The sequence below is a fragment of the Ambystoma mexicanum genome, chromosome 1p, assembly GCF_040938575.1.
Source record: "Ambystoma mexicanum isolate Mex_15411 chromosome 1p, UKY_AmexF1_1, whole genome shotgun sequence".
Lineage (NCBI taxonomy): Eukaryota > Metazoa > Chordata > Amphibia > Caudata > Ambystomatidae > Ambystoma > Ambystoma mexicanum.
The window spans coordinates 1,012,459,751-1,012,471,798 of record NC_090921.1 but is presented as its reverse complement, the minus strand read 5'-3'; the positions used below and the strand labels follow the sequence as shown (position 1 = coordinate 1,012,471,798).

At 47.9% G+C, this 12,048-nt stretch overlaps 1 protein-coding gene across 2 annotated transcripts in view; it reads left to right on the top strand.

Moving 5' to 3' along the window:
• Positions 1-12,048, top strand: part of GLG1 (golgi glycoprotein 1) — a 1,453,447-nt gene that overhangs the window by 209,418 nt on the left and 1,231,981 nt on the right. For both annotated transcript variants that reach the window (XM_069655141.1, XM_069655148.1), the window contains exon 6: positions 2,722-2,793. In XM_069655141.1, the coding sequence (XP_069511242.1) occupies positions 2,722-2,793 (72 nt within the window). The remainder of the gene's footprint in view (positions 1-2,721; positions 2,794-12,048) is intronic.

The following is a 12,048-nucleotide window of genomic DNA, read 5'->3' as shown; positions in this document are numbered from 1 at the left end:
TAAGGCAAATGCCTCCAGTTTCAGTTTACCGGAACTGTGCAAAAGATCAAAGTTCTAATTCCCACGAAGTATTCCTTGTGACCAGGGTTTGGTTCTCTTCCCCTAGATCAATTCAGGAAGACTGAGAAGGTTCTGGTTCAACAAAAGGTCCATTCAGTTCAATTAAAATACCTTTTCTATCCAATATGACTGCCAACTTGGAAAAGTAAATCTTTCACAAAACACTTCAAAAACCAAAGGAACAGATTCTTTCACAATTCTGTGAAATACTTCTCGCAGAGCAGCAGCACAAATGTTTTTTGTATTACAACAGTTCGTCAGGATAATTTATTAGAATCTTTTCCACAACTTTTACCACAAGCACATTTCTTCAAAGCCACGGTTTCTTCGCTGGTCCACTCACCTACCAGGGCTAACTACAACTTGTCCCGTTCCTGTTTTACTCCCCAGTCAGAAAGTAGTAACTCAAACTATAAACATTGTTTTCTATTAGTGGTGAGTTTGTTTCTCGAAAGTTCTCCACACCAATATCCCATGTGAGGTTTGCACAATGTTTGCCTGTTTCTGTAGTCTCTTAACTGTTGGCAATGTAGGTTACAGGGTTCCCCAAACTGGTCTCACGAAAGGAAAATGGTTTCCTCACTGTCCTTTTTATTTGTTCAGTATGCAAAATTATCTTGTTAGGCCAACTTGCTGGCTTTCTATGGCGTCTCAGGGGCAGTCCTGGATGCTGTTAGACCCTCTGCCATCTGGCAATGTCACTGCCAGCCCTCCTGCGACTGCCACTGTCAGTCTGCCTGCCCGGTCCATCTCTGGAGCTCTTCAGGCTATGTTTGGTCGTGTCTTCTCCAGCCCACCGGAGCGACTCATGTTGGTTTGGGAGCACGTCTTCCGAACAGTTGGGCTTCTCTTCCCACTGCCTTCCCTGACTCTGCTTCCTGCTGCACAAACTCTACAGAACTGCATGACTTTTTTCCCCACTGTCTGTTTCAACTGCCTTCATGGCTATCTAGTTTTGATTTTATGAACTGTAGATTATCATTTGAGATGTTATGGGAATGACATTGGGATTAAGCCCGTTACCTACGCCAGAGTCCTGATAATTGAAGGATTTTGCATTTGATTCATGAATTACTGAGGTACGAAGATGAGTCTGTCTCAGTGACTGTTCATAAAACGTTCGCTGGGTTGTCTCATGGGAGGGATTTGCACAGCAACATGCCATTAAATGTTTGGGAATAATAAGTTCTTCATAAGAGGAACAATGTATCGCCTGGGGCAGTCGCCACTTTTCCCTGACGACTATCTCCTTCCATGTGATCACCCCTGATGCCACCCTCAGGTTTGGGACAGCTAGCAGCTGCTTTTCTCTGGCCACGTGGGAGGGAAGAGATTTTAGGCTCATGTTTAGTGATGACCCTGCAGGATTTTTCAGTTGGTTCCATTATACTGCATTATTACTTGGCTTATTATGTTTGCTAAGTTATTGTATGCATTCATACAAAACTAAAGTTAACTCTGTTTTATGAGGGTTGTGATATTGCTACTTGCTGATTTGCTTTCTTACTGTGTTCTTGGGCTTATACATAATGTTGTACTTGCCGGTCTAAATTGAATTGTGTGCTTTACTTTGTGGACACCTGACACCACTTAATCCTGAGACTAAGCCTGGACCACACTCCACGCTTGCCTTGATTGGGTTCGGCTAACATCTGAGTAGCCTTGTTCCCCAGAACTATGGTCACCCAATTATTAAATTGAAACTGTCTTGACGCAGGCTGCATTACCAATGAAAGCAATAGTTTTTCACTTGAAAAAGGCAGAACACTTTTGGTGTTGACAATTTAAGCTGTGCAGCATTTGTGACAACTTAACGTTGTGAATTTTAGGAATCTGCACCACAAATGATTGTGGCATCGATATCCTGGTTAGTTTTGCTGTTACTATGTCAATAGAGTTCACACTAACGTAGTATATGACGGCCTAAATATGTTCTGTTATTCCAGTTTTGTGGCTTCCATGATGCATTTGAAAGTTTTTGAGCGTCACATTGCACTTTATTTGCCTACCATAATAATCTGATTTGCCATTAGAATCCAAGCTTCCTGAATTGACACGCCTTATTTTACCTTTTAAGTTTGAGCTATTTTCAAATGTTAACAGGAACCGGAACTCGGCTGCAGCAGTCCTTAGGAACAAGGTTCCAACACATTCTGCTGCAAATCTAGTTTCTGACTGAGATGGAAATAACTTGTTTAGTTGAACCTAACTCGGTGTGATTTGTGTACCAGAGGTTTTTAAAAGTAGTAATAAATAAAATAAATGTATTAAACCAATTATTGAAACAAATTGAAAGGCTGTCTACACTGTACTGTTTCTTTATCCACATTCTGGGTTGTAAATGCACACAAGCAGTATGAATAAATGTGTGGTTTTAACAGTTTGATATTGTAGAATTATATGACCTGGAATGAATAAGCTGTGTATACATTCCCAAAGTTAGTGACATGTATCCAAGTAGGCCCTTCTAGGCTACAAGCAAAAGTTGAATGCTTTTCTCTGGGCATCTGTGATTGTCCTTTCATGTACTATAGATGTGCTCTTAGATGCTGTTTTTGCCACAAGCAATGCGTCTAATGGTTTTATTGGGGATTCACTGTCACTGTATGCGCTAAGTTATTTTGTCTGTTTTTATTACCTTGTAATTTCTTCTCTTTCCAGACCCAGGCAGGAGAAGGCAGGGTGTACAAGTGTCTCTTCAACCACAAGTTTGAAGAATCCATGAGTGATAAGGTAAATATTCCTGTCATGGCCAATATCGATATATAACTGTTTTCTGATGTGCACATAGGAGAAAGTGGTTCAAGTTCATAGGTTTAGAATGTAGAAGGCTTCAGCCACCTACCTTTATCTCCAGATGTATGTGTGGAAGCCCAGTCATCTTGGTGTTCGTTTAAGCTGTTTTGAGGTGTCTTTTGGGTAGCCATCCTGAAGCTAGTTAGCTTTAACTTTCTTATGAAGCTGTGCATTGTTTTGCTAATGTCAGTGTACACTTCCCCCTTGTACCACTCTTTCTGAACGTCATGGGGGGCATATCTGCTTTAATTACTTCCCAAGTGTCTCCACCTTCTATTTCTTTTCTTCAATGTATAGTTTCTCAAGCTTTCTTCTTTCACAACCAGTTAGTCTATTACTATATCCTACTCTGTATGTCTCTTCACTCCTATGAGCCTTAACCTACACCTACTGATTCTGGATCTATTTAATCATACTCTTTTATGCCTCCAACCAATCCTGTACCCCATATATCAATTCTGTATTTGCCCCCCCCCTGTTTTCCCCCAGCTACCTGTTTCAATTGGTTTACTACTGCCAATAATCTCAAGACATTCCCCGTGGTCTCCCACCTCCTGACACACGTCTGCATTGCTCTTGAATTTCATTGACACCATCCAGGTTCAATACTGGGAAACTGTTTCCATTTTAAATTCTTGTATTTTTATATCACACTGCATACAATGCAGTGCAATGGGGGATACTTTTGTATCGTCCATCTAACTACACAGAGGATCTTAGCATACTTTCATATGTACCTAAAGACAAGCTGGTGGCAGCAGTTATATTTTTGGTGTGCACAGTCGTGTTTACTGCATATGGCTAATTCAACATGAATAGTGCCCTAAACTGGCTGTGCTGCAAGAATTTTTCCTGTTGTGTGTCCGTATTGGAGTTGGACCTTCTTCCTGCCCCCTCGGGTCGATAGAGGGGAGGGGAAGTTCAGTGCATAAACTTTGGTTTGCTATTTTCAAAGGATCTTTTTGTATTGTGTCCAATCTGGAATAATAAACGAATGACACTAGATTCATCCCTGACAGAAATATCAAAACAATATATTCATGAATAGAAATCTTTGTGCATGCAAATTAAGCAAGATACTATTTGACACGTCTTAGAACAAGTTTATTAGTTACATACAGATATAGCTTCTCCTTATTTTGGGTTCCTTGTTGTTCCATCATCAGTAATTACTTGGTGGTAATTTACTACAAAGTAATTACTTCTAAATGTTTAATTTGTTTAAATTTTATTTTGGGGGGGACCCCAACCCCCTTCCCCAATACCCTTACCCAAAACCTTCCACACATTCTTTATACCCCTTAACTACCCTTCTACAGCATGGGGTCTGGCATGGATTCACATGCTCATGAATATTCCTGGTCAGGCTGCGAATCCTCAGTAAAAGAAAAGTTTCACTTTCACTTACATACTGTCTTTCTCCTATAAACCAATCGCTGAGCTCTGGGTCATACTGCCCCAGCCAATGATTGCCCTCTCCCTAGGTCCTTCCACTGGCAGCCATCTTCAGATTTTTACCACACTTTCAAGTGTTGGGAGTACTTGTGTTTTGCTCAGAGCTTTTCTACGTTTTCATGCTTTCTTTTTTAATTAAAAAGTTCCTCTTTTTGTCGGAGCCCATCTGCTCCTAGTTTCTGCAACCGGCAAACAGGGATCCGTTGTCTGCGTCTTTCAGCACCCCTCAAAGAGCAAAAATCATTGCGTTTTCGTCGAAGATTCTAGAAGGCCATCGGGCCTACACCGCACACTGGACCATGTCGGAGGAAAAGGACAGAGGTTCCCTCTTAAAGTTATGCTCCAGATTGAGGAATGTGTTTGTGGAGAACAAACACTCCCAGTACCTCTACGTTCTCCAACTGGATCAAAAGGAAGTGGATTGTGAGATCTGCCTTGGTTTTCACCAGTTGCACCGCCAAGGATCGGCACAGTAGATTGGCGGCGTGACTCCACGCGAAGGCCCCGACCCTGTGTGGCAAACAAGGGCATGCCACAACCAGGACCGGCCGATCTGAGGAGTGGGTTTCTAAGTTTTTTGAGGGCGGTCTATCCGTGGGGGCTCAAGACAAGGCCAAGCACCGCAAGTCTGTTTGTCAGGATTGCTGTGCAAGCGGGTCCTGCAACGAGCAGGGAGCTCATCTTTGCCATCTGCCGCCATCCCAAGTCATTGCTCCAGCTAATTCTTGAAGAGGAAATCGGCTAACAGGAAGCTGCGGGAAAAGCTGTAGAAGACCAAATCGCAGTTTAAGGTGTCCGACCTGCCCTTGAAGGCCCAGGTTGTCCAGGAACAGTCATCCTCTATGGTGGAACTGGTGGCTGCCGCCCTCTCGAAGGCGAAAGGGGCTGTCTTGGTCCAGGAGACCCCACGGTGCCCAGAGTGGCCCTCCCTCACAACGGGGGGGCTTTGGCCAAAAAGAAAAAACACCAGAGAAGAGGATGCTGTCCCCTCAGGACGTGAAAAAGGGTGCGGGGGGGGGGGAGGAGTGGAGGCCTGTAACGCGCCCCAGGGCACGGATATTGCCTCTACAGATGAAGAGGACCGGTTTGTTCACAGTCCCGGAGGACGCGGGCAGAAACGCAGAGGACAACAGTGGGCACGGGGACCAGCAACTCTACTGTGCTGGACATCCTTTAGACTCCACACCCTGGTGTCGGATACCGAAGAGAATGGAATTGGCAGCACAGGCCCCTGTGGCTTCCGGCTGCCGAAGAGGAAACAGCACCCTACGCCACCTCAACCGCTGCACATACCCTCACCCCACGCCACCTCAACCGCTGCACATACCCTCACCCCCTAGGGATACGGGGATGGACACGGCAACGACTGACATGGATGACTGCAGCATTTCCCCACCGCTGAGGGCTTCTCCCCTGGACGAGGTGGGATGGTTACACGCCATGGTCGCCCATGTGTCTGAGCTTTTCCAGCTGACGCCAGAAGAGACCAAGAAGGAAGGTTTCCTTTATCAATGCCGGGAGGCCAAGAGGAATACCATTGAGATCTTGGACTGCGTTTGGGATGAGGGCCTGGCTCTGATGAGGAAGAAAAGGCAGGCTGGAGAAGTACTGGGTGATGGAGTCTGCTCCCAAGTGCCTGCAGTTGCAGCCCTCGCCAGACTCCATCATCCTCAGTCTGTTCCTCTGGTCAGCGAGAGCAAGAAATTGGATGCTGTTGGCGACGGCGGTCAAGGCGGCGAAGGCGCTTGCAATCCTGGCCAGATGCAACAGGGAGCTGAGGTAGAAGATTGCCCTGCTGCTGGAATTCCACCCGATAAGCGGGTCAAGGTGCTGGAGATCCTCCAGGTGATCCATCACCGTGGCCCTGGACGACACAGGGTTCTGACAGATGGGGAACAGTTCTGCCTCCATCGTTGTGGCTGGTTTAAAGCCACCAACTTTCAGCAGGAAGTTTATACGAGGGTCCCTGGACATGCCGTTCGACGGAGACAATCTCTTTGGGAAGGCAGTCGACAAATCGTTGCAAGCCATCAAGACCAAAGCGGAGACAGCCCGTGCCCTGGGCACCCTTCAGCAACATGGCCCTTCCTTCCGTACACCAGGATGCAAATCCAGAAGATCGTCAAAGGGTTTTGGTGGGGGGAGCATCCTTGTACCGCCAACCCCCCGTTCCATGACCCAGGAGACCTAAAAGGGGTTGTTCCAAGGCAGCTGCCATCGCTCCCAAGGCGGCGCACAGGCCCCGAAGCAAGATTGAACCGGCCAGGATGTCTGGCCCTCACCCATGCACCACGGTGGGAGACCGGTTGGCTGACTTCGTCAGCGAGTCGGAGAAGAGCTCTTCCGACTGATGGGTGCTGGGCGCTCTCGCCCACAGACACTCTAGAATTCCAGCAGAAGTGTCTGCATATACCACCGGTGGCCTGGCAGGAGCAGCACATCCCACAGCTCCTGCAGGAAGCACGAGCCATGTTAAGAGAATGAGCGATAGAGCTGGTCCCAAAGCGACTGGGGCACTGGGGTCTACTCCAGGTAGTACTTAGTAAAAAGACATAATGCTGGAGGCCCATTCTCGACCTGCAGTGTCTTACCTCAAATCCCAAAAACTCAGAATTGCACGTTGGTCACGTTGCAGAACATGCTCAGCCAACTGGAGGAGGGAGACTTCCTGATGTCGCTGGATCTGGAGGATGCTTACTTCCACGTCTCCATTCACGAGCAGCATCGTAAGTTCCTATGCTTCGTCGTACAGGGAAAGCACGACCAGTGCAATGCCCTTCCCTTTGGACTCAAGTCAGCGGCCAGGTCTACAAAGTGCCTGGCACCAGTGGCATCCCATCTGCATCCACAAGTGATACATGTATCCCCGTACTTCGCAGACTGGCTAATCTGTGCCAGGTCAAGGGAAGTCGCCGTCGAACACACAAGTACTGTCCATCTGCTGACGGATCTGGGGTTCTCTGTGAGCTAAAGTCCTGCTTGATTCAATCGCAGAATGCGCTGTTCCTGGGGTCTAGGATCAACACTGTCTCCTGCCTGGCGGCCCCCTCAGAAGAGAATAGCGGCCATACTGGGCAAGGTGCAACTGCTGTTGGCACTAAAGACTGATGGTGCAAACCATCAAGTCGCTGCTCGGCATGTTGTATATTTTCATGATCAGACGCTGCAGGTTGCGGATGCAACCCCTTCAGGAATTCCTGACGCTCAGTGGCTTCAGGTGTCTGGAAGCTTTGCAGATGAGATTGCTCTGACCAAGGAGTTCCATCAAGCAGTAAGGTGTTGGGCCGTGTGCTCCATCTCTGGGGCATGGATTTCCAGAGCCCCCTGTACCCAGAGACAATCACCAAGGCCGCGTCCCTGGAGTGTTGGGGAGCGCATACCGGATGCATCCACACCAGAGGCCTGTGGCTACCAGAGGAGAGGGATCTCCACATAAATGTCCTGGAACAGCGAGCAGTATTTTGGGCCCACAAGTTGTTCTTTCTGTCCCTCAAGGGGAAGGTGGTGAGGGTCGTCACAGACAATACCACCACAATGATCTACATCATGAAGCGGAGGCACCAGATCCCCAGCGCTCTGCAGAGAAGCGCAAGACTTGTGGCACCGGGATGTCACCCAGGAAATATTCCTCATTCCTTTTCACCTGGCGGGAGTCAAGAACACATTGCAGATTCACTCAGCAGGGAGCTGCGCTCTTACCACATGTGGGAACTTCAGCAAGATCAAGTGGACAGCCTCTTCAAGTGGGGGCAGACACCAGATCGATCTCTTTATGACGGCGAGTGCACTTCAAATATCGGATTCGCCAGCAGGTTTCACCAGCCAGGGAGCATGGGGCACAAGTTTTCCTTCTCCTGCCTAAGGTCTGTTTCTGTAAGAGTTCCCCCTGTTGCCTCTACTGCTGCGAGTCCTTAATCAACTCAAATGGTGTTGCTGCAGGATTATCCTCATCCCGAGGCAGATTTGGTACCTGGACCATCTCAACTTACCGACGTCGCCTACAGTCGAGCTGCCGGTGGTCTAGGATCTGCTCGCCAGAGGAGACGCAATCCTACATCCATGACCCAGGATCGCTGAACCTGAAGGCCTGGCTCCTGCAGCCTTGCAGTTCAGCGGGTACAAGCTGCCGGCGAACTGCAGGGAGGTCCTTGCCAGGGCCAGAGCGTCGGTGCCATGGATACAAGTGGAAGCGCTTCACAACGTGGTGCTCGGCGCAAAAGATCGACCCTCTGAGGGTCACAGCCCCACAGATCCTTCTGTATTTGTTGTCCTTGGGCCAGGGGGGCTGGTGCATGCCTCCATCAAGGTGCATCTAGCGGCTATCTCCCGCTACACCAAGTCTCCGGGACGGTCTTCTTTGGTTGCAGTCTAGTCAAGGAGTTCCACAAAGGACTGTTTTGATCATGCCTGCTGGTGAAGGCGCCTGCCCTGGCATGGGAACTGAACGTGGTGATGACAAGGCTCATGGCAGGGGCTTGGGGGGTGGGGGGGAGAACCCATTTGAGCCTATGCATCAAGCCCCTCTCGTTCCTTTTGTGGAAGATGGCTTTTCTCAAGGCCATCACCTCTTCCAGGAGGGTAGGGAAGATCCAGGCCCTGTCTTGCGAGCAACCCTATCGGACTTTCCACGACACAAGGGTCGTGCCGAGGACACACCCCTCCTTCATGCCAAAGGTTCTGTCAGAATTCCACCTCAAACCTTTGGTGTTGACTGTTTTCTTTTCCAACTTCATCGCTGGCTGAGAGGACTCTGCAGTTGCTGGATATGGCGCATGCTCTGAAGTTCTATGTGGCATGTGCGAAGAGTTTTTGGAAGACATCTCAACTTTTCGTGAACCATGGTCCTGTGAACGATGGGAAGAGGTTGTCCAGGGCTTCCATCTCCAGGTGGCTCTACGGCTGCATCACACTCACTGGCTGTCAAACCCACCACTGCCGGCTGTCCGAGAGCACATTCCACTAGAGCAATAGCTGAGATGACAGCCTTCTTGTCTGGTGTGCTCCTGCTGGACAGCTACATGGAGGTCCACGTACACCTTCACGAGATTCCAGTGCGTCGACGGATTCCAGAGGGGAGTCCAGGGTGTCGGCCAGTGCTATGCAACTTGTTCGCTTGAAGGTGAGCCTGTTCCGGAGGTCGGAGTAATTGCTTCTGTTGAGCCTTGCCACCTCCCGTGGCTGTGTATGTTGTACTACTGTGTTTTTTAAAACATTATTTATTGATTGTAGAACATGTCGCAGCTGCCACTCATGTGTAGTATCGACCAGTATACAATATAGATGGACATTTTGTATTCACATCACTTTTCAATACATTAACTTAACCAAATAATGTTCTTGTGGGGCTGTCTTCATCTGACAGCATATCGCATAGGTATGCTCTAAACGTCCAAATATCCTTCAGCCTATTTGTACTGGGTAGTATCATAACTTATTCTTCCTCACATTCATTTACATAGGTGAGCTCTCGGAGAAAGTGGCCTGTACATGTCGCATGAGGGCCTTTCCAGTTTTGGAGTATGCACTTCTTAGCTACAATGCATGTAACATTGAATAGCCTTCTGGTTTTTTCTGCTACTTTTCCTATATCCCTAAACCGATAACTCTGGGGTGTGAGGTCTGCTGGGATCTGTGTAATTCCCAACAGTATCCCCGCCACTTTCCACCAGAACTCGGTGATCAATGGGCAGGCCCGGTACACCTGGTATGCATCAGCAATGGGGTTTCCACATTTCATACATACCCAGGTTAGTGTTTGTGAATTTGGCCAATTTTGGCCAGTGCATAGTGAAGTCTGTTAAACACCTTAAACTGTATTAACAGGAGATCTGCATTTAGCGAGCATTTTGGACAGCAAACGGCATCTTTTCTATTTTTTGTCCCTATGGCTTTACCCATATCTGTTTCCCAGGAGGCTTTGACCATATTCAGTGATTGTGTCTGACTTTGTATTATATAGCTTGGATACACCGGTTCCTGTTTGTGAATATAGGGATTGAAAACATGCATGCTGGGTGGGCTCATCCGGAAATTATGGCCAACTTGCTTTAAATGCAGACTTCCTGCGATGATATTGTAAGATTTCTAGCTGTCCTCCCCTACTGCGGTTGCAAAGTCTTCCGGTGTGACGAATTTCCCATTCAGGAACATATCCCTCATCTTAATCTCGTATTCAGGGACCCATGTCTTTTGTATGCCTTCATCATATGTAGGTTTGATGTCTGGGAAGTTCCACAACGGGGGCCTGCGAGTCATAGGGTGTGTCAATGTGTAGCCTTTTACAGCACTTAGCCCATGTGGTGGTTACAGGGTCAAATTTGCATGTGTCTTTATGGTGTTTTGTGACTACTATGGAGCTTATGTCTGTTGGGCGTACTGAGTGGCACTCTACGGGGATATGTGGTGCAGTGTCTGCCGGGTCCTGCCAGTACTTGGTGTATTGTGCCTGGTCTACCAAATACAAATAGCTGCCAAACAAGAATCATATAACCAGGGGATCGCACAATCCAACTCCAGCACCAAAGAATTGTTTACAATCATCAAAGAATTGGAAACACCTGTGCTTATCCCAGATACCTGCGTGAAGAACAAACAATGGTGCACTAGTGTCTAAAATGCACTAAAAGTCACAGGCCTTCAAACCAAAATTAAAAACAAGCAAGATTCCCTCACCAAACCATCCAACCCCATCAACATCCCCCCCAAGCACTTCACCCACTTACCCCCACCCAACACCACTCGCTTCAGCTTCTCCAAAGTCTCCACCCTAGAAGTGGAAAAAATCATTCTCCGCCTTAAACCATCTAACTGTAAAGGCGACCGCTGCCCCCCACAAATCATTAAAGATGCGGCAAGAGACCTCTCGCCATTCATCACCAGACTCATCAACGCCTCGTTCTCCTCAGGAACAGTCCCCAGTAACCTCAAATAGTCCTGGGTCCTCCCCCTCCTTAAAAAAACTTCCCTTGACCCTTCTATCCCGGCCAACTACAGACCCATTACCACCGTCACCGTCCTGCTCAAGATACTAGACAAGACAGCATACCAACAAATCCAAAAATACCTGGAAAGAAACCACCTCCTAGGTATGCGCCAATCAGGCTTCAGACCCCTACATGGGACAAACAGCCCTCATCGATCTGAAAGCCCAAATAGACACCATCGGAGACAACGGGAAAACTGCATTACTACTCTTACTAGACCTCTCCGCTGCGTTTGATCTAGTTGACCACAAAATCCTATGCAATCATCTAAACTCAGCCACACACTTCTCCCAAGAAGCCATCAGCTGGATCGAGTCATTCCTCAGCAACAGATCCATGCGTGTCTTCTCCACCTCTGCTGACCCCATCACATGCGGAGTCCCTCAGGGATCCTGTGTCTCCCCCACTCTGTACAACGTGTTCACGAAGCCCCTGTTTGATCTAGATGGCCTGGGTATCACCTACACCAATTACGCTGATGATGCACAGATACTCATCCCGCTGACGGGAGACTACAACCAGGATTTGGCCTTGGTGAGCAAGGTGAACCTTATCATCCAGGCATGGATGGCTTCGCACAGTCTATGCCTGAAAGATGACAAGACGGAACTCATCATCCTTGGGTCCACTTCAAACCTCCAAATTAGACCACAACTACACCAACTTCATAGACTGGAACCCGATCAAGGTAGCCAAAGAAGTGAAAACTTTAGGAATATACCTCGACTCTGCCCTAACCTTCCACAAACAGGTT